This window comes from Ascaphus truei, assembly GCF_040206685.1.
Source record: "Ascaphus truei isolate aAscTru1 chromosome 20 unlocalized genomic scaffold, aAscTru1.hap1 SUPER_20_unloc_1, whole genome shotgun sequence".
Taxonomy (NCBI): domain Eukaryota; kingdom Metazoa; phylum Chordata; class Amphibia; order Anura; family Ascaphidae; genus Ascaphus; species Ascaphus truei.
The window spans coordinates 173771-197500 of record NW_027453857.1 but is presented as its reverse complement, the minus strand read 5'-3'; the positions used below and the strand labels follow the sequence as shown (position 1 = coordinate 197500).

Genomic DNA, 23730 nt, shown 5'->3' with positions numbered 1-23730 from the left:
CACACACAGTGACACACACACACAGTGACATATACACACACACAGTGACATCTACAGTACACACACACAGTGACACACTGAACGCCTATGGAGGAAATCTCACACTCTCGCAGACTTCCTTCACTACAAATTTATGCTATCCTGTTTCAACTCTGCCCTCACGCAAGCTAAACAAGCCTACTTTTCTGCACTAATCAACATGCACAAGTCTAACCTACGCCGACTGTTCTCTGTCTTTGATACTCTACTCAAACCACCCTCAGTGGCCTTTCCTTCCTCCATCTCCGCTCAGGACTTTGCTGACTATTTTAAGGAAAAGGTGGAATCCATACGGCAGAACATCCCCTCTGTTTCTTCCTCCCATCCTACACCTCTTCCTAACTCTCCTCCTGCCTTCCTTGACTCTTTTTCCACTGTCTCAGAGGAGGATGTGTCGCTGTTGATCGCCTCTTCTCCCTCTACCACTTGCCCTCTTGACCCCATTCCCTCCCATCTCCTAAAACCTCATGCTCCTACTATAATCCCTACGCTCACACACATTTTTAACTCCTCCCTCTACTCTGGTACCTTTCCATCCTCCTTCAAACATGCAACAGTGATACCATTACTCAAAAACACCAAGCTTGACCCTACCTGTCTTTCTAACTATCGACCTGTCTCCCTCCTGCCTTTTGCCTCTAAACTCCTTGAACGTCTTGTATTCTCTCGCTTGCTCCATTTCCTCACTGCCTATTCTCTCCTAGACCCTCTACAATCTGGCTTCCGCACTGCTCACTCCACTGAAACAGCCCTCACTAAAATAACTAATGACCTCCATGCTGCCAGAGACAGAGGTCATTACACTCTGCTCATATTACTCGACCTCTCTGCAGCATTTGACACCGTGGACCACCCTCTTCTCCTTCACATTCTCCATACTCTTGGTATTCGGAACAAAGCTCTATCCTGGATCTCATCCTACCTTTCCCATCGTACTTTCAGTATCTCTTCTGCTAACACCTCCTCCTCTATTGATCTCTCTGTGGGGGTACCCCAGGGCTCTGTCCTGGGACCCCTTATCTTTTCTCTGTACACACTCTCTCTAGGTGACCTAATAACAATAACATCTTTTAGGTTTAATTATCACCTCTATGCTGATGACACACAAATATACTTTTCAACACCCGTCCTTACACCTGCTGTACAAACCAAAGTTTCTGAATGTCTCTCTGCGATATCATCCTGGATGGCCCTCCGCCGCCTTAAACTCAACATGGCTAAAACAGAGCTCCTCATACTTCCTCCCAAACCTGGCCCTACTACCTCCTTCCACATTACTGTTGGAAGCACAGGGACTCCTTGTGGCGGTAGGGAGGGTTTGGCCCGGGGTTAACGGGGTTACCCCCCAAGGGCCCCCCTCTAACGTCGCCAGGGAGACAAGGGGTTAACTGGGCTGAGGCCCAGAAATGTGATTTTACCCTTGTTATAACCTGTAAATGTATTCTTCCCTGTTCCATTGTAATGTCTGGGTTAATCAGTACCTGCATAACACACACACTGGGTCATCAGGGGTTAATTGTGTAAGCCCAGTGGGCTAGTTAATGCGTTATCTGTGTATTCCCTTTGCCTCATGGGCCTGCAACTGCCTGTGTCAGCGTGTAAGTGGATTGCCTTGTATGGGTGGCCTCTTATGAGGAATAGCTGCAGGGCAGGGATGTCTGGAACATGAGGGGAATATTTTAACCTGTCTTGCCTGCCAGCACGGTATTCTGAGCCTTGGGGTACAGCCTCCGGGTCACCCCCCAAGTACACACATATTAAAAATATAACTTTGTCATAAGAGGGACATATATTTTTGATAAAGTGACTTTTTGCAGTTTTTGAAATACACAGGCAGAATGCTAATGGTGTGCTAATGTACAGGCAGAATGCCTGTCTTTGTAATGCGTAAGGAACCAAATGGTGCCTCATATGAGTATTCATGTGAGTCTATTCACTGGAAGTGTATATCAACAGAGAGGTGTGATACATCGCCCTGATCAATAGGTAACTGACCTAATTGGTTATGCGAAAAGCAAAAGGCCACTTCAAAAGGTTTATTGACGTGGCCAGTAGGATGCTACATAGGATATCCTGCTAGATTTGAGCCTGGCTTCCCAGGGGAATTGTTTATGCGGGAAGCAGGCAAAAGGAAGGGAAGGGTTTGTTATTCACACCTTCCAGCAAAAGGTATCCCCCAACAGGATATCTAAAGTGAGTAACTTTATTAAATATAAGGATACTATGAGATGTCCTTGGCTGAACCGGCTAAGAATTACATAAGTGTATTGGCGAGAGTAAGCCGATCTTGGGAAGTCTAAACATTGAATATGTAACTGCTGCTAAATGCCAGATATTAATAACTCTATTAATGTTCATATTACAATGTAATTTTTGGTCTTCCTACGAGCGTCAGGTGTCCCAGAATGCAGTAATATATCTCACCTGACTGTATGTATTACGGAGCGGAAGTTATGCAATGATTTGCAGTAAATATGAACTTTTGGTTAAGTCTGAGACCCCCCAGAGTTCTACTGCAGATGTGCCAGCTAGCAGGGGGGCCTGTCCTAAAATGTGTTCCCCCACCAAAGATTGGCTGGAGATAATTGCAAACCAATCCCAGGGTCTTAATGTTACAGATAGAGGGACAAAGGGTTTATAACCTGCTGTTTCCCATCTATCCTTTGTCTTCATTTTTGGTCGCCATGCAATGTCTTGGGCTGATTGCTGGATGAAACTGCCAGTTCAGATGGGACTGTTTTCATTATTTTCATCTTTTACGTAAGTGTCTATATTTTGCCTGTTATTGTATAATCTGTTGTGTTCACCTTTATCAAGGAATAAATTCTATTTATCATATCTAAGTCTCGTCCCAGTTCAAACCCAGGTATATATATATATTTATATATATAGTTTTTGGTGTAAATTACAGCCTGTCGCAAGCTCTCGTGACAGGCTTGTAATTAACTGGTGGCAGCGGTGGGATTGAACTGGACCTGGATTACAGTATTCTGCGGGGTACTGTGATCCAGTGGGAACTTGATGGTAATTGCAAGTTCCTGGGACTAAAGATATTGAACACACAGTGTACAACATATAACACAAGATATGGCACCTCCTCACTGTTCCCCTACTTGTGAGAAGCATTTCCTCCAGAACCAAAGTGCCGGCCATCCGTCTGACTGGAGCCGGGCACTGAGACCAGAGGAGTGCATTAAGTCGGCGCGGGGAGCAGCAGCCAGCAAGGCTGAGAGAGAGACAGCAATCGGTGAGCATGAAACCCGGCAGGCTGAGCAAAGATCCACAGCTGCAGCTGCTGTAACCATCAGACATGTGGAGGGAGCGGGTGGTCTTGCACCAGGAGAGGTATTGGCCGTTGCGGCGGCCAGTCCATTTTACCCAGAATTGCTGGCCCTGATGTTTGCACACGGAGAGATGTCCCCAGCAGAGCGGCTCGAGCAGCTGAAGCTGGCAATGATCCGACCCGCTTATCCCCTCCCAGAGCCCGGCGCTCCAGCAACTCCGCTCTGGACTCCGTTGCCCCTTGCTGGGGTTAGTCCACCGATGGCGGAGAAGCACCGGCAGCTGCTGCGGCACTGCCAACAAATGGGCCACAATAATGCCCAGTGCCCTGACCGTGCGCGGTCAGGCGAAGAAGCCCCTCAGGGCCAACGCTCACGAGCTGCGGAAAAGATGACCCAGTTAGCGGCATCCTCTGATGGCTCCCGCCCAGCCGGGGCGACAACCCTCCTCGGGACGTCTCCTGGAGAACCTGGACGGGCTGCATCAGCAACAGTGGCGGAGAGCAGCGGCCATCCACCTGATCCCGGCGGAGAACCAGCGGCGGCGGCAGAGGAGACGCCGCCACTCCGGCATCCTGCCGGCGGCAGTTTTATTCGGGGGGAGGGACAGGGGTTGCGGGAGGGGGTTATTTTACCAAGTTTGCATGGAGCTGTGTTCCTCCACAAAGACCTGGGACCCTTGTCCTGCACCGTTTTACCTGTACCCAACCCGGGCGCTGTTGCGGCAGCGGCCCGGTGCTGCCCAGCCCAGATGGGGCCGGCGGCGGCCGCTCCAGTCCCCCTGCAATTGGGACCAACGAAGGCGGCGGTCTCTGCGGGGACCAGCAAGGTAAGCCAGACCAAGTCGCAGACTGACTCTGACTTATGTTTCCCTATGACTGTACCCTGTTGTTTCACTCTAGGGGTGACTGGGGGGTGGCAGGAGATAGGGGCACCAGGGGAGGGGAAGAAAGGGCAGCTGGTAGGGCAGTCAGGATTCCCCATTACCCTGGCGGGGCAGCAAGGGGACTCTCAGTTAAGAGCCCCACTGTTGCAGCCTTGCTCTGGGCTGGAGGTATCAGGGGTTGTGGCAAAGTTAGACCACCCCCGGATTACCTGCCAGCCAGGAGCTAAGGTGGGTGTATCTGCACCAGCAACCCTGAGCTCATCCCCGGTAATGGGGAGACAGTGTCAGGGAGATGGCCTCACTCAGGTGTCCCTAGGGTCCAGGCTAGGATTAGCTAGGGAGAAGCAGAGTGAGGGGAGGCTGCAGGTAGGTAGCCAGCAGCAGATCTCAGTGAGAGAAGGAGGGCTAGTGGTAGCCAGGGAGGGAAAGCATCAGGTAGTGACGCTAGAGTTTCCCGTTACCCTGGCAGAGCCCCAGGGGGTTTCTCAGATCAGCAACCCCCTGTTGCAGCCTAGCTATGGGCTGGGGGTATCCGGGGCAGTGGCAGGCTTGTGCCACCCCAGGGATACCTGCCTGCCAAGCGCTAAGGCGGTTGCATCTGGAGAGGTGCCCCTGAGCTCATCCCTGGTAAGGGGGAGACAAGTTCAGGGAGGTAGGTGCACTCAGGTAGTTCCAGGGTCTAGGGTAGGATTGCCCAGGGAGGAGAGGAGTGCAGGTGGGCTGCAGGGAGGTAAGCAGCAGGCTGAGGTGCTGGGCCTAGGGGAGGCTAGGCAGGGAGGCACCGTGGAGCAGGGGGAGATAGGAGGTCAGTGGGGTGTCAGGCAGCTGGCAGAAGCTAGGGATGGGCTAGGTAGGCAGAAAGTCCCTTGCTATGATGGGCCAGGAGTGACCCCCCTGACAGATTCCCCCGGGTCCCCAAAGGAAGGGCTGTGGGTAGATAGGCAGCCAGGGAGGAGAGTCAGGAGTATAGCGGAGCAGCTACGGGTGGGCACAGAGCCAGGGCAGGTAGGGTCCCTACAGAATAGTGACATAACCCTGTCCCAGACTTGGTTGACAGGAAAGCGACGGTCTGTGCTATATAGCTGGTCTCCTGCTGGGGCAGAGGGAGGCAAAGGAGAATGCCCGGCTTTGCAGGAACTGGACTTTACAATCCACTGTGTACTGGTCAATGCTGGAGGACAATTTTGCCAGGCCAATCCCTCAGGACGTATTGAGTGCGTCAAGAGCGCCAGTGGTATCCCAGGGCCATGGGGAGGCCGCTGGGGTACCAGGGGCCCTTGAGCAGGGGAGGTGTGGTGGTAGGGAGGGTTTGGCCCGGGGTTAACGGGGTTACCCCCCAAGGGCCCCCCTCTAACGTCGCCAGGGAGACAAGGGGTTAACTGGGCTGAGGCCCAGAAATGTGATTTTACCCTTGTTATAACCTGTAAATGTATTCTTCCCTGTTCCATTGTAATGTCTGGGTTAATCAGTACCTGCGTAACACACACACTGGGTCATCAGGGGTTAATTGTGTAAGCCCAGTGGGCTAGTTAATGCGTTATCTGTGTATTCCCTTTGCCTCATGGGCCTGCAACTGCCTGTGTCAGCGTGTAAGTGGATTGCCTTGTATGGGTGGCCTCTTATGAGGAATAGCTGCAGGGCAGGGATGTCTGGAACATGAGGGGAATATTTTAACCTGTCTTGCCTGCCAGCACGGTATTCTGAGCCTTGGGGTACAGCCTCCGGGTCACCCCCCAAGTACACACATATTAAAAATATAACTTTGTCATAAGAGGGACATATATTTTTGATAAAGTGACTTTTTGCAGTTTTTGAAATACACAGGCAGAATGCTAATGGTGTGCTAATGTACAGGCGAATGCCTGTCTTTGTAATGCGTAAGGAACCAAATGGTGCCTCATATGAGTATTCATGTGAGTCTATTCACTGGAAGTGTATATCAACAGAGAGGTGTGATACATCGCCCTGATCAATAGGTAACTGACCTAATTGGTTATGCGAAAAGCAAAAGCCCACTTCAAAAGGTTTATTGACGTGGCCAGTAGGATGCTACATAGGATATCCTGCTAGATTTGAGCCTGGCTTCCCAGGGGAATTGTTTATGCGGGAAGCAGGCAAAAGGAAGGGAAGGGTTTGTTATTCACACCTTCCAGCAAAAGGTATCCCCCAACAGGATATCTAAAGTGAGTAACTTTATTAAATATAAGGATACTATGAGATGTCCTTGGCTGAACCGGCTAAGAATTACATAAGTGTATTGGCGAGAGTAAGCCGATCTTGGGAAGTCTAAACATTGAATATGTAACTGCTGCTAAATGCCAGATATTAATATCTCTATTAATGTTCATATTACAATGTAATTTTTGGTCTTCCTACGAGCGTCAGGTGTCCCAGAATGCAGTAATATATCTCACCTGACTGTATGTATTACGGAGCGGAAGTTATGCAATGATTTGCAGTAAATATGAACTTTTGGTTAAGTCTGAGACCCCCCAGAGTTCTACTGCAGATGTGCCAGCTAGCAGGGGGGCCTGTCCTAAAATGTGTTCCCCCACCAAAGATTGGCTGGAGATAATTGCAAACCAATCCCAGGGTCTTAATGTTACAGATAGAGGGACAAAGGGTTTATAACCTGCTGTTTCCCATCTATCCTTTGTCTTCATTTTTGGTCGCCATGCAATGTCTTGGGCTGATTGCTGGATGAAACTGCCAGTTCAGATGGGACTGTTTTCATTATTTTCATCTTTTACGTAAGTGTCTATATTTTGCCTGTTATTGTATAATCTGTTGTGTTCACCTTTATCAAGGAATAAATTCTATTTATCATATCTAAGTCTCGTCCCAGTTCAAACCCAGGTATATATATTTATATATATAGTTTTTGGTGTAAATTACAGCCTGTCGCAAGCTCTCGTGACACTCCTCTTCCCAAATGTTACTTTTATGTCTAAAGCACTTATTCCCATGATCTGTTATTTATATTATCTGTTATTTATTTGATTACCACATGTATTACTACTGTGAAGCGCTATGTACATTAATGGCGCTATATAAATAAAGACATATAATACAATACAACTACGATCATTCACCCAGTAGCCCAAGCACGCTGCCTAGGGGGCACACTCGACTCCTCTCTCACATTCACCCCTCACATTCAAAACATTTCTAAAACCTGTCGCTTTTCCTCCGCAATATAACAAAGATACGCCCTTTCCTCTGCTGCTCGACTGCTAACTCTGACTCAGGCCCTCATTCTCTCCCGTCTTGATTACTGTAACCTCCTGCTGTCCGGCTTTCCTGCCTCTCACCTGTCTCCCCTACAATTTATCCTAAATGCTGCTGCCAGAATCGCTCTACTCTTTCCTAGATCTGTCTCAGCATCTCCCCTCATGAAATCCCTCTCCTGGCTTCCGATCAAATCCCGCATCTCACACTCCACTCTCCTCCTCACTTTTAAAGCTTTACACTCTTCTGCCCCTCCTTACATCTCAGCCCTAATTTCTCGTTATGCACCATCCCGACTATTGCGTTCTTATCAAGGATGTCTTCTCTCTACCCCCTTGGTATCTAAAGCCCTCTCCCGCCTTAACCCTTTCTCACTGACTGCCCCGCACCTCTGGAATGCCCTTCCCCTCAGTACCCGACTAGCACCCTCTCTATCCACCTTTAAGACCCACCTTAACACACACTTGCTTAAAGAAGCGTATGAATAGCACTGTGGATATTCTGAACACATGATACATAAAGCTTGGCCCCTGCAGACGCACTTACCAGAACTCCCTCCTACTGTCTCTGTACGTTCTCCCTACCTACCAATTAGACTGTAAGCTCCTCGGGGCAGGGACTCCTCTTCCTTAATGTTACTTTTATGTCTAAAGCGCTTATTCCCATGCTCTGTTATTTATTTGATTACCACGTGTATTACTACTGTGACGCGCTATGTACATTAATGGCGCTATATAAATAAAGACATACATACATGTAATCAGTGTGAGAGTTACTGTCCCGCAGAGCTTACACTCTATATACACAGTACAGGTCAGTGACCCCCCCCTGTATATACTCACCAGAATAGCCCCCGGACACCCCCAGGGTGAGAAGCAGGAGTAGGTGACGCAGCATTGTGCTGGTATATGGGACACTGTGACACGCAGGGCGTCCCGAGCCTTATATATGGGGGAGAAATACTCTCTGCTGATTGGAGGGGGCCGCACCCTCTATCCAATGAGAAAATCCAGCCTGGGCGGGTCAGCAGTTACCAGGCAGAGTGAGGCTGGGAATGTTACAGATCTGAGAAAGAGAAAGTGAAAGAGGGAAATAGATAAATGTATAATGTGTGTGTGTGTGTGTGTGTGTGTGTGTGTGTGTGTGTGTCACTGTGCGTGTGTCACTGTGTGTGTGTGTGTGTGTGTGTGTGTGTGTGTGTGTGTGTGTGTGTGTGTGTCACTGTGTGTGTGTGTCACTGTGTGTGTGTGTGTGTGTGTGTGTGTGTGTGTGTGTGTGTGTGTGTGTGTGTGTGTGTGTGTGTGTGTGTGTGTGTGTGTGTGTGTGTGTGCCACTGTGCGTGTGTCACTGTGTGTGTGTGTGTGTGTGTGTGTCACTGTGTGTGTGTGTCACTGTGTGTGTGTGTGTGTGTGTGTGTGTGTGTGTGTGTGTCACTGTGTGTGTGTGTGTGTGTGTGTGTCACTGCGTGTGTGTGTGTGTGTGTGTCACTGTGTGTGTCACTGTGTGTGTCACTGTGTGTGTGTGTGTGTGTGTGTGTGTGTGTGTCACTGGGTGTGTCACTGGGTGTGTGTGTGTGTGTCACTGTGTGTGTCACTGTGTGTGTCACTGTGTGTGTGTGTGTGTCACTGTGTGTGTCACTGTGTGTGTCACTGTGTCACTGTGTCACTGTGTCACTGTGTCACTGTGTCACTGTGTGTGTGTGTGTGTGTGTGTGTGTGTGTGTGTGTGTCACTGTGTGTGTCACTGTGTGTGTGTGTGTGTGTCACTGTGTGTGTGTTACTGTGTGTGTCACTGTGTGTGTGTCACTGTGTGTGTCACTGTGTGTGTCACTGTGTGTATGTGTGTGTGTGTGTGTGTGTCACTGTGTGTGTGTGCTTGTGTGTGTGTGTCACTGTGTGTGTGTGTGTGTCACTGTGTGTGTCACTGTGTGTCACTGTGTGTGTCACTGTGTGTGTCACTTTGTGTGTGTGTGTCACTGTGTGTGTGTCACTGTGTGTGTGTGTGTCACTGTGTGTATGTGTCACTGTGTGTGTGTCACTGTGTGTGTGTGTGTGTGTGTGTCACTGTGTGTGTGTGTCACTGTGTGTGTGTGTGTGTGTGTGTGTGTGTGTCACTGTGTGTGTGTGTGTCACTGTGTGTGTCACTGTGTGTGTGTGTCACTGTGTCACTGTGTGTGTCACTGTGTGTGTGTCACTGTGTGTGTGTGTGTGTGTGTGTCACTGTGTGTGTGTGTGTGTCACTGTGTGTGTGTGGCACTGTGTGTGTCACTGTGTGTGTGTGTGGCACTGTGTGTGTGTGGCACTGTGTGTGTCACTGTGTGTGTGTGTGTCACTGTGTGTGTGTGTGTGTGTGTGTACACGACATTGCTGGTGGAACAGGTGAACCTTCCTCTGATTTTGTACCCCAGATTCCTGTGTGGTATTTGCATTGTGCCCGCTGTGTGGAGCATTGCGCAGGTTTTGCATCTTGGTCCTGGCATGGTCTTGTCCCGCATTCAGTTGTACTGTTGAATACTTTACTCCTCACCATCATTTTCTTGAGATTATGAGGTTGTCTGTATGATAATAAGGGTGTTTCAGGACAGAAAATATGAACGCGATGAGGAAGACTACGCTACCGGTAATATTAAAAACTGGGCCATAAACAAAGGTAGTGATAAACGCAAAGACTTGAGAAATATCCGTACAGAAACCTCACATAGGGAACATATATCTAAATCTGGAGCTATACCAAAAGATAGAACACAAATACCACAAAAGCATACGAACAAGCATCACAAGAATTTTGATAAAGAAACATCATCCAACCACATTCCACATAGGGAAAATGTTTTTAAGCAATGTAGAGAGATTTCAGAAGATTTAGCTAAACCACTAACCCAGACCCCTTTTTTAGAGTCAGGCCAGTTTCTAGACCTTTGGGAAACCTCCAACAGGTTTGCTCCCTTAGAGACACTAGATACGAACAAAAGCCAGAAAAAAAGAAGGATAGAGGAAAAAGAGGAGGAAGAAGAGGAAGACGAAACTTATTAAAGAATGTTGTACCAATAAAGTATGACAACATTTTTAATTTGAGTTCTGTACAACTAGGGGAGACCCAAAAAAGTGTTATCTCAAAAGGCTTAACCTTTGCACCGAGCATTAGGTCTAACAATTTTCAGCTATTTACAGATGCTAACTTATTTTTAAGAAAATTAACTATTCAAAGGCACTTTTTAAATCAGTCATTTATTAACACCGATGTGAGAAATTCAGACAAACTACTACCACTAAACAATATTGATAACACTTTTAAACACACTGATTTAAAATTAAGATCCACTTTTTATCCCAGCCACAATAAAGAACACTTTTTAGAAGTTTTTCATCAATTGATTTTAGCAGATTTTAATAAAATTACAGCGAATAGAGATTCTTTTAAACATAATATGACCGAAAATGAGAGGGAAGCTCTTGAAAGTCTTATTAAGAATGAGGAATTAATTATAAAACCAGCTGATAAGGGAGGTGGAGTTGTGGTGATGCACAGGTCTAGGTATTTACAAGAAGCCAATAGGATTTTAAGCGACGAAAAGACCTATCAGATCCTCAAACACAACCCCACTAATCCCTTTTTTATACAACTAAAAGAACTTCTTCTAGAAGGGAAAAACTCTGGAATTTTAACCGATAATGAATTTAAATTTTTACGTAAGGAAAATCCTATGCTACCCCTGTTTTACTTTTTACCTAAGATCCATAAGGATATTTTAAATCCCCCCGGCAGGCCCATTATATCGAGTATTGATTCACTGACCAGTAACTTATCCCAATACATCGACCGTTTTTTATCTAAATATGTCCCAGATTTTAAATCCTATATTAAAGATACTACAGATATAATAAGAATTTTAGGTGACATTAAATGGGAGGATGAATATATCCTGGTCACGGCTGATGTCTCGGCCCTGTATACCTCAATCAACCACTGTGATGGGATAGAGTCAGTTAGGAAAATCCTAGAGAGGGACACGGAAATAACAGAGGAACAGGTAGAGTTAATACTTAAATCTATTGGCTTTATTTTAGAAAAAAAATTCTTTTGGTTTAACAATAAATTTTATTTACAGAAATGCGGCACTGCCATGGGGAAAAGATTTGCACCGAGTTATGCTAACATTTTCATGGGGATTTGGGAGGAGGAGTTCATACCCCCCCATGATCTCGGTGCAAACCTCGTCTCCTGGCATAGATTTATTGATGACGTGATATTCATATGGAAAGGGAGTGAGGATGAGTTATCTAATTTCTTTGGGGCCCTGGAAAATAATGACAGGAATATTTCTTTTACACATAAATGGAGCAAACATGAGGTAGAGTTTTTAGATTTAGTTATTTATATAGAAAATGAAGAACTGAAAACAAAGACCTTTTTCAAAAAAAGTTGACAGCAATAATTTTATATTAGAAAATAGCTGTCACAATCCCCAATGGATTAAAAATATTCCCTATGGGCAATTACGAAGAATTAAAAGAAACTGCAGTGAAGAAACCACGTATCAACAACAGTCAAAGATCCTCCTAAATAGATTTAAAGAAAGAAATTATAACGAACACAATTTAAGAAAAGCCGCTGAAAAAGTCAATCTAATTCAAAGAGAAGAGTTGTTAATAGACAAAACCAAAGAGCAAAGCATTAGAAATACAACCAATTTTAGCATGTCATTCCTTACACCTTGTAATAAGGACGCAAATGATATAAAAAAAGCCATTTGCAAACATTGGCACATTTTAAAAAATGACCCAGTCTTACGGGGACATATTCCTGAGAAACCCACTGTCCTTTTTAAAAGAGCCCCAAATCTTAAAAATAAACTAGCACCAACTACATTCAAAACTAGAAAAGAAGACACAACAAGCACTTGGTTAGATAAACCAATAGGTTTTTACGGTTGTTATTCTTGCACTGCATGCAAATATAAAACACAAGATAAGTTTAACTTTACTTCCAAAACAACCGGTGAGACATTTAAAGTAGAAAGTTACATCAATTGCAAAATCGTATTATGTAATATATTTATTGCAATGCCCATGCGGGTTACAATATATTGGTCGTACATCAAGACCAATACGCACCCGCATTCTGGAACATGTGGGCAATATTAAAAAAGGTCTCATCAGCCATAACCTATCCAAGCACTTTCTAAACTATCATAACTCCGACCCTAAATACCTACAGTATATATGCATAGAACAAGTCACTAAACATTGGCGGGGGTCAACAGGTTAAACAGTCTGGCCAGAAGAGAAACATACTGGATTCACAAAATGCAAACTTTGTCCCCCCTTGGTCTAAATGTAGATATTGATATTGGTGCTTTTTTAATTTAATATTAAACATGAACATACTTTTATCCTATCTTAATTGTCCTTTAGAGATAGGCCAATAAGAGTGCTATATCTTACATTTGGTGTGTCTACTCTCCCTTATACTAACCATAAATATATCTTAATTCATTTTAAATGTATTTTTATATGTACACTTTTAACTTTTATTGTAATTTATATTAAGTTCTTTATGATTAAGCTACATTATATTCTATTACCTACTATTGAACACTAATGATGTTTTTCCTCTCTCCTCTTCCTCCACTGACCTCTCCAGCTATATACACTCTATGTGTGTTTTTAACAAATAATTCACATATACATATAGTGGGTATACACTACTTTTGAATACATAAAATAGATACCCACAACTATGTTCTTTTAATTACATTTATTCCTAAATTACATGTGTTGACAGTTTTAATAAAGATTATCTAGCCATATGACATGCATTTATCTTAAGGGTTTTGGACCTCGCGCTATGTGTGAGCGCTGAGGGGGTTAATATAAAATAAAAAAATCTTTTTCTCACTAATTGATGGGCCTATATAAGACACAAGAGATTACCCATACAATTATACTCCTGACGAAGCAGTGTGCGAAACGCGTAGAGTTAATCAAGAGAATCTACACACTGAAGGACTGGCAATCTCATCGCTGACACCAGACCCATTTTGGCTTCACCGCCCTCACCGTGACGCGACCGGAAGTGACGCGACGGCAGAGACTGATGCGGAAATCCACCGGGAGGTGCAAGTGAAGCACCGGGCAGCAGCTATACACCACGCCACCCTTCAATCGGCGGTTCTCTCCACCACCCGTTTTACTAATGGAAAATGTGAGTTTCCTTAACTATCTGTGACCAATACATGACTTATAGTTCAAATTGTATGCACTATTGTGATTCTCTTTATTCACATATCAATCACTCCACTGAGGGGTATCCTGATTCCAGCTATACAAAGGGCTCCAGTCAGAGAGAGATGGATCTCTGACATGCTATAACCTACTACGATTTTTGTGAGTTCTATTCCTATTATTGAATGTTATTCTAGCAGTGATCTACCATCTGCACTATATATATATTTTATTTTTTACATATCACGATCCTTTCCTGCGCTCCTCCTCAACTCCAAGAAAAGAAAATTCCACATCCTGGGACTTGGAACTGTCCCACCAGAGGAAGTTGAGCTGCTTTTTCTTACACTATATATTTTTTATTCACCTTTTGGTGTAAGGTTTATTTGTGTATTTATTGGTGTGTCACTTATTACACCAATCTATCATTATTTGGGAAGCGCCCAGTCCATCCACTTTCCCCACTCCCTCACCTTTTGTTTCAGGGAAGACCTGTTGCAGTCTTGTATCTTCCTAGAGGATGGGTTGTCGTTCCCAGGCGATCTTGCGTAGGGCTCCTAGGTGTGGGTTAAATGTGACCACCAAAGGTACCCTGTCGCTTGTCTCTTTTTGTTTGTATTCAAGGAGATCACTTCTACAAATACCACACAGGAATCGGGAATACAAAATCAGAGGAAGGTTCACCTGTTCCTCCAGCAATGTCGTGTACCTCATCATGTGCATGAAATGCCCAGGGGGCTGCTACTACATAGGAGAGACGGGGCAGGGGCTAAACAAGAGAATGTATCTGCATCGCCTCAGCATCACACGCGGAACAAGAGACAGCCCTGTCAGCGAACATTTCTCTGACTCTGGCCATAAGATGAACGATCTGAGGGTTGCCATACACAAAGGTAATCTTAAAACACCGAAAGAGAGACGGTTGCATGAATACAAATTTATGCAACTGTTCGGGACACTTAGCGGTGGCCTAAACCGAGACCGCAGCTTCATGAGTCACTACTGACACGAGGTAATTCTCTTCCCATGAGTGCTAAAGGCCATGTCTATACATACTGTGCTATATGAATGCACATACTGCTGTCTCTTACACATACAAATACTCCTTGTTTTTCCATCCCTATATACTAATAGGGACCACATAGTATCTACATTACTTTTAGTAATGCAACAATCTCTCACATTTCCACACCTTCCCACACCATTAATATACACTCCCATTCCACACACACTTTTGTAAAGCGCTGTATACACTGTGGGCTCTTCATTCATTTATATTCACACAGATACACACACACACACACACACACACACACACTCTTACATCAATATATATGAAGCAGCAAGGGCTGAAGGATTAGTTGTGCTGCAGTTCAAAGAAATAACGGATTCCGTAGAGTACAGTACTGTAATTTCAAAAGGCAGTTCATCATAATCATAATTATTTGATCTATAAACCCCCAAATACAACCCCCAAATACAACCACCAAATACAGTACATAAAAAGCAAGTCACTTTAACTCCCTGTGCCTTAGGCACCAAAAACAAACAGTAGATTGTTAGCTCCACCGGACAGGCAGGGACCCGTGCCTGCAAAATGTATACGCAAAGCATTATTCATGTTTCCCCATGTATTATTCATGATTATTTTTATATTTGTATTTTTTGGTTCATGAGAAAATAAAATAAATATTTATTCACTTTCCTGCTAATCATAATCATTGACAACAACCACACCAGCTCAAAAGGCAGTTCATCATAATCATAATTATTTGATCAATAAACCCCCAAATACAACCCCCAAATAGAACCCCCTAACACAGTACATAAAAAGCAAGTCACTTTAACTCCCTGTGCCTCAGGCACCAAAAACTGTTTTTTTTTACTGCCAGAGCGCAAAGGCGCAAGATTGGCAACATTGTCAAAAAAGAGCAATGATCGCGCAATTGACGTGGGAACTAGGGCAATTGGCGTGGGAACTTCTGTTCTAGGGCACCTAGAAATAAAATTCATTTTGCCCCTAGATGTTAGGAACCCCCTCACTTGACCCCAACAGGGTCCGACCAGTAATGGCGGCGACAAAGGGTCACGCCGGCGAGGAGGGTCCTATCATTGACCGTAATGGCGGAGAAAGCCGCGCTGCTTTGAAACGGCTAAGTCAGAATGAGCAGAAACCTGGAACAAAATTTTTTTTTATTTTAAATTTCTTTCTTTCCTTAAATTTCTTTTTGGTCGGGTAACTCACTCAGGTACAGTAAGCAAGCAGTGGTGGGCGAAGTTACAAGCGCATGCGCAGCAAATTACTGCTGTCAAGCAGGAATGTGATTAAAACCAGACACACGTTCAAAGGAATGGTGTGGGAGAGATGTAATGTGTGCAATGAAATCAAGTTAAAAACAAATTTATTGGGAGAGATCCTCAATTAAAATATACTGTACGGTCCTCAATACATAAATCCTATGTTATCGGCGAATTAAAAATAAGGTGGAGGAAGGGTAGACCAAAAAGGAGTACTGTATGTATTAGACTTCAAAGACAACAGCTCGCAAACGCCCCCATTAGTTTTTACACGGCATTGCAGTATTGCACACAGCGGGAATAAAATGCTTAAATCACGGGCGCGAAAATAACGCAATTCACTCCGGGCGAAAACGACACAAAACCGCACATAACCGGGATAATCTGAAATTCGCTGAGCTAGCCGAGTTAGAATAAAGGTTGTCGCCACTGTACACTGTGGGACTCACTAACCAGGAAGGATGGGAGGGCAGTTACACTGTGGGACTCACTACCCAGGGAGGCTGGGAGGGCAGATACAATAGATCGGTTAAAAAAAGGTTGGACATCTTTTTAGATGGGAAAGGTATACAGGGATATACCAAATAAGTATACATGGGAAGGACGCTGATCCAGGGAGTAATCCGATTGCCAATTCTCGGAGTCAGGAAGGAATTTATTTTCCCCTTATGAGATATCATTGGATGATGTGACTCTGGGGTTTTGTGTTTGCCTTCCTCTGGATCAATAAGTAATTATAGATATAGGATAAAGTATCTGTTGTCTAAATTTAGCATAGGTTGAACTAGATGGACGTATGTCTTTTTTCAACCTCATCTACTATGTAACTATGTAACTACGTAACTACGCAACTACTATGTGACTATGTAACTATGTAATTACAATGTAAATATGTAACTGTGTGACTGTGTAACCACAATGTAACTATGTAACTACAATGTAAATATATGTAACTATAACCTCCAATGGTCTCTCTGACATCACATCAGACACACTGCATCATTGGTTCTCATTTCTCCTTTTTATCCGTGAGATATGCGCGGTCGTCCGCTTGGCGTTCGCACCAGCGAGGAACCCGCGATTTCGGAACGTATTTGGACTTTGCTTCTACCCGGAGCGGAGGGGGAATTATTTATAAAGCTCCCGCTGAGTATATGTGTCTGTCTGCATTCTGTTATCGCCCTGTCACTTTATCCGTTTGTGTGAACACGTGTATTTATCCATTTTTAGCACTGTATTTTCATTATTATTATTATTTCGTGTCACTAACACTTGGAGAGGAGCGCCACGGATAGTCTTATCATTTGTAGGGAATATGATGTCCCTATAAAAGCAGGAATATGATTTATTTTCCTAAATGAACCGGCCCGGTCAGGTTGTCAGACGATCAGATGGAGGTTACAGCAGCTGCAGAAATGTGTTACAGGACGCGCTGCGTTTAACCACAAGCGCCGCGGTATCCGGCTCAGCGAGATATTAACGGCTTAGTGCGCCTCCCGCGAGGTTACTTACCCCACCCTACAAACTGAGGCGACACCGGTTTCTGTGGAAGTAAAAATGGTCACAGCTTTATTGTTTAACAATACTATCAAGTAACTGTCATCAGCCATAATCCTAGTCCTATGTCTTCCCTATTCTCGGTATCTATACGTGCTTCTTTGCATGCTCTGTGCCCTGTATGGATTGTATATGTGGATCTTTGCATGGCTCTGTGCCCTGTATGGAATGTATATGTGCTTCTTTGCATGCTCTGTGCCCTGTATGGATTCTATACGTGTTTCTTTGCATTGCTCTGTGCCCTGTATGGATTGTATATGTGTTTCTTTGCATGGCTCTGTGCCCTGTATGGAATGTATATGTGCTTCTTTGCATGCTCTGTGCCCTGTATGGATTGTATATGTGCTTCTTTGCATGCTCTGTGCCCTGTATGGATTGTATATGTGTTTCTTTGCATGGCTCTGTGCCCTGTATGGAATGTATATGTGCTTCTTTGCATGCTCTGTGCCCTGTATGGATTGTATATGTGCTTCTTTGCATGCTCTGTGCCCTGTATGGATTGTATACGTGTTTCTTTGCATTGCTCTGTGCCCTGTATGGATTGTATATGTGTTTCTTTGCCTGGCTCTGTGCCCTGTATGGATTGTATATGTGTTTCTTTGCCTGGCTCTGTATGCATTGTATATGTGCTTCTTTGCATGGCTCTGTGCCCTGTATGGATTGTATACGTGTTTCTTTGCATCGCTCTGTGCCCTGTATGGATTGTATATGTGTTTCTTTGCCTGGCTCTGTGCCCTGTATGCATTGTATATGTGCTTCTTTGCATGGCTCTGTGCCCTGTATGGATTGTATATGTGTTTCTTTGCCTGGCTCTGTGCCCTGTATGGATTGTATATGTGTTTCTTTGCCTGGCTCTGTGCCCTGTATGCATTGTATATGTGCTTCTTTGCGTGGCTCTGTGCCCTGTATGGATTGTATACATGTTTCTTTGCATTGCTCTGTGCCCTGTATGGATTGTACATGTGTTTCTTTGCATGGCTCTGTGCCCTGTATGGATTGTATATGTGTTTCTTTGCATGCTCTGTGCCCTGTATGGATTGTATATGTGTTTCTTTGCATTGCTCTGTGCCCTGTATGGATTGTATATGTGCTTCTTTGCATGGCTCTGTGCCCTGTATGGATTGTATATGTGCTTCTTTGCATGGTTCTGTGCCCTGTATGGATTGTATATGTGTTTCTTTGCCTGGCTCTGTGCCCTGTATGGATTGTATATGTGCTTCTTTGCCTGGCTCTGTGCCCTGTATGGATTGTATATGTGTTTCTTTGCCTGGCTCTGTGCCCTGTATGCATTGTATATGTGCTTCTTTGCATGGCTCTGTGCCCTGTATGCATTGTATATGTGTTTCTTTGCCTGGCTCTGTGCCCTGTATGGATTGTATATGTGTTTCTTTACATGCCTCTGTGTCCTGTATGGATTGTATATGTGCTTCTTTGCCTGGCTCTGTGCCCGTATGGATTGTATATGTGTTTATTTGCATGGCTCTGCGCCCTGTATGGAATGTATACGTGTTTCTTTACATGGCTCTGTGCCCTGTATGGATTGTATATGTGTTTCTTTGCATGGCTCTGTGCCCTGTATGGATTGTATATGTGCTTCTTGCCTGTCTCTGTGCTCTGTATGGATTGTATATGTGTTTCTTTGTAAGGCTCTGTGCCCTGTATGGATTGTATATGTGTTTCTTTGCCTGGCTCTGTGCCCTGTATGGATTGTATATGTGTTTCTTTGCATGGCTCTGTGCCCTGTATGGATTGTATATGTGTTTCTTTGCATGGCTCTGTGCCCTGTATGCATTGTATATGTGTTTCTTTGCATGGCTCTGTGCCCTGTATGGATGGTATATGTGTTTCTTTGCATGGCTCTGTGCCCTGTATATGTGTTTCTTTGCATGGCTCTGTGCCCTGTATGGATTGTATATGTGTTTCTTTGCATGGCTCTGTGCCCTGTATGGATGGTATATGTGTTTCTTTGCATGGCTCTGTGCCCTGTATGGACTGTATATGTGTTTCTTTGCATGGCTCTGTGCCCTGTATGGATTGTATATGTGTTTCTTTGCATGGCTCTGTGCCCTGTATGGATTGTATATGTGTTTCTTTGCCTGGCTCTGTGCCCTGTATGGATTGTATATGTGTGTCTTTGCCTGGCTCTGTGCCCTGTATGGATTGTATATGTGTTTCTTTACATGGCTCTGTGCCCTGTATGGATTGTACATGTGTTTCTTTGCCTGACTCTGTGCCCTGTATGGATTGTATATGTGTTTCTTTGCCTGGCTCTGTGCCCTGTATGGATTGTATATGTGCTTCTTTGCATGGCTCTGTGCCCTGTATGGATTGTATATGTGTTTCTTTGCCTGGCTCTGTGCCCTGTATGGATTGTATATGTGCTTCTTTGCCTGGCTCTGTGCCCTGTATGGATTGTATATGTGTTTCTTTGCCTGGCTCTGTGCCCTGTATGGATTGTATATGTGTTTCTTTGCATGGCTCTGTGTCCTGTATGGATTGTATATGTGTTCTTTGCATGGCTCTGTGCCCTGTATGGATTGTATAAGTGTTTCTTTGCATGGCTCTGTGCCCTCTATGGATTGTATACTGTATGTGTTTCTTTGCATGGCTCTGTGCCCTGTATGGATTGTATATGTGTTTCTTTGCCTGGCTCTGTGCCCTGTATGGATTGTATATGTGCTTCTTTGCCTGGCTCTGTGCCCTGTATGTATTGTATATGTGTTTCTTTGCATGGCTCTGTGCCCTGTATGGATTGAGGAGATTACACAAGCGCTCCTCAAACTACAACTAAGCAGCCAATGTGGACCCGACTTACTACAATCTAGGTTCCTACGACTTGGTGCCCCAGCCATTGCCAAACCAATTGCGTCCATAGTCAACTCTATCCTGTCTGCAGGCCATATCCCTAAGACCTGGAAAACTGCCAGAGTTGTCCCAATCTTCAAAAGTGGGGACAAAAACACTGTCTCAAACTACAGGCCAATCTCACTTCTCCCAATTCTATCCAAAGTCATGGAAAAATGTGTCCACTCCCAATTAAGCGATTTCTACACCAAGACAAATTTCCCTAGCCAATTCCAATCTGGGTTTCATCCCAAACACTCCACCGTAACTACCCTGCTAAAAGTTTGCAATGAAATCCAGTGTGGAATGGAACGGGGACAACTCACTGGTGCAGTATTCCTAGATTTTGCAAAGGCTTTTGACACAGTTGATCATGCTATCCTGCTTAACAAACTCCAGAGCTCTGGAATAGGGAAGCATGCTTTAAACTGGTTTCAGTCCTACCTATCAGGAAGATTCCAACATGTGTCCATCTCAGGCTCTAACTCCAACCCCCTGGATATCACCTGTGGTGTCCCGCAAGGCTCTGTTCTGGGGCCCCTACTCTTCTCAGTGTTCATTAATGATCTTCCCACAGCTTGTAAGGAAGCCTCAACACACATGTATGCAGATGACACAATCCTATATGCACACAGCCATAGCCTCTCTGACCTTCAACACATACTTCAGTCTGACTTTTTGAGACTCGAAAACTGGATTTCCCAAAACAAACTGTTTTTAAACACTGACAAGTCTGTAACAATGGTATTTGGGACCAAGACTAAATTCTTAAAGCTTCCAGCGACTGAGCTCCATATTAGAACCAACGCTAACACCACCCTAACCCCTGTCACTAGTTTTAAATACCTGGGCTTATGGTTTGACTCCCACTTAACATTCGGGATGCACATTGATACCCTGACAACCAAGACCTATGCCAAACTAGGGGTACTTTACAGGAACAAATCCTCCCTAAGTCTCCTGGTCAGAAAGCGTATTGCACAGCAGATGCTAATGCCAATTATTGACTATGGAGACATAGTATATGGCTTGGCTCCTCAAACCCACCTTAGCAAACTTGACACCCTCTACAATTCAATTTGTCGTTTTGTTCTCCAATGCAACTACAACACACATCACTGCGAAATGCTCAAAGAACTAGATTGGTCATCACTAGAGTCTAGGCGCAAAGTTCACCTTTCCTGTCTCACCCTCAAATACTTTCTGGGCAAGCTACCAAGCTACCTGAATAAGCTCCTCACCCCTACCACATGCAGCACCTATCACCTGAGATCAGACTCCAAAAAACTGTTCATGGTCCCAAGGCTCAACAAAGTATCCGAACGTTCCTCCTTCTCCTTCCGTGCACCCCAAAACTGGAACAACCTACCAGAGACTCTCATATGCACCACCAGTTTAAGTTCTTTCAAATCTAAGGCTGTCTCACATGTTAACCTGATCTGTAACTGTTTCATACGCTCATAATATATATTTTCTTTAACTGTGCACGCAATGTCTTGTATATAATGTATACCCTGTTCATTTATGTAACTGTATTTGTAACCATGTATTATTTGTTTTACTCTGTGCCCAGGACATACTTGAAAACGAGCGGTAACTCTCAATGTATTACTTCCTGGTAAAATATTTTATAAATAAATAAATAAATATGTGTTTCTTTGCCTGGCTCTGTGTCCCGTATGGATTGTATATGTGCTTCTTTGCATGGCTCTGTGCCCTGTATGGATTGTATACAGTATGTGCTTCTTTGCATGGCTCTGTGCCCTGTGTGGATTGTATATGTGCTTCTTTGCATGGCTCTGTGCCCTGTATGGATTGTATATGTGTTTCTTTGCCTGGCTCTGTGCGCTGTATGGATTGTATATGTGTTTCTTTGCATGGCTCTGTGCCCTGTATGGATTGTATATGTGCTTCTTTGCATGGCTCTGTGCCCTGTATGGATTGTATATGTGCTTCTTTGCATGGCTCTGTGCCCTGTATGGATTGTATATGTGTTTCTTTGCCTGGCTCTGTGCCCTGTATGGATTGTATATGTGTTTCTTTGCATGGCTCTGTGCCCTGTATGGATTGTATATGTGCTTCTTTGCATGGCTCTGTGCCCTGTATGGATTGTATATGTGCTTCTTTGCATGGCTCTGTGCCCTGTATGGATTGTATATGTGCTTCTTTGCATGGCTCTGTGCCCTGTATGGATTATATATGTGCTTCTTTGCCTGGCTCTGTGCCCTGTATGGATTGTATACGTGTTTCTTTGCATGTATTTGCTGTTTGTAAGCGTGCGTGTTTTCCTTGGCGTTAGCGTGTTTATACTGACACCGTGTACGTAAACTCTTTGGGGGCGATGCACTAAGCGGTGATAACGGCTTTTAGGGCTGATACAGGCTGCTGCGCGATTCACCGCGCCGTGAGAACAGCGCCTTATATAAATAATAAATGATCGGAAACGTTCTTTCCGTGCAAAAAAAATGGTCTTATTTGTAATTCTTTGAAACTGGAACGCCCTAAATAACCAGAGGAACGTGACTCTAACCCAGCCTGGCCATGAAGGGGTGTATGGGGTCGTTGTCATGGGAGAGGGGGGTTGGCCCGGTATTAAAGGGGTTGCACCCCATATGGCCACCCCCTGGCCCCTCTTGGGAGGCAAGGGATTAACTGGACTGCACTCCAGTAATGAGGTGACCTCGGGGCAGGAAGGGCCCCTGTGTAGGCGTGAAACATCGGGGTCCGTGTTGGACTTAGTGATACTCTCGTTGTTCGGTTCGTTACCATGTTACTTTAGCATGTCACCGTGTCACGGGTTGGGGCAATGTACGTCCTGTGTGTATTATTACCCCCCCCCCCCCCCCCGTGCACAGGGGCCCTCTGCATTCTTCCTATTTAAGGAGTGTCTCTGTTAGGTGTGAGCACACACACACACACACACACACACAGTGACATTCCCTGTGTATAACACCTCCTTCCTAAGATTTGCTTACGCATGTAACGGTAATCCTTCCATGGTCACAGGTACACAGCCCGGCCCTAAAACTAACACACCTGTAACATGCTCGTCTCTGTCCCCTCTTGTTGTGTTACAGTGCGCCTCACTGTGTGTCATTGTGTAGTAAATGTGTTTGTGTTGCAGTAAGGCTGGGAAGACACGCGGGGGGTCGGAATATAAGCTTTTATTCAGCCTCAAAAATAGTGGGACACAAAGAGCTTATATTCTAACTATAGGGGGGAGGACTAAGCCCCTCATCAGCTACAACAAACAAACTCAGTGGGAGGTGAGGGGACCTGTCTGGCTCCCGGCTCGGGTAAGAGGGGAAAGTACAAATGCAGCGTGGTCCCTGCAGCGTTGCAAGGTGCGTCCCCCCGGCGTCAGGGAGCCCCA

The 23730-nt window shown here is 44.9% G+C and overlaps 1 protein-coding gene across 2 annotated transcripts in view; it reads right to left on the bottom strand.

The window, feature by feature from the left end:
* LOC142474701 (class I histocompatibility antigen, F10 alpha chain-like) overlaps positions 1-8467 on the bottom strand; it is an 86181-nt gene extending 77714 nt beyond the window's left edge. The window contains exon 1 of one of the 2 annotated variants that reach the window (XM_075580887.1): positions 8277-8467. In XM_075580887.1, the coding sequence (XP_075437002.1) occupies positions 8277-8331 (55 nt within the window). In that variant the 5' untranslated portion in view covers positions 8332-8467. The remainder of the gene's footprint in view (positions 1-8276) is intronic. The other variant, XM_075580886.1, reaches the window with a different exon arrangement.
* Between the last annotated feature and the right edge of the window lie 15263 nt (positions 8468-23730).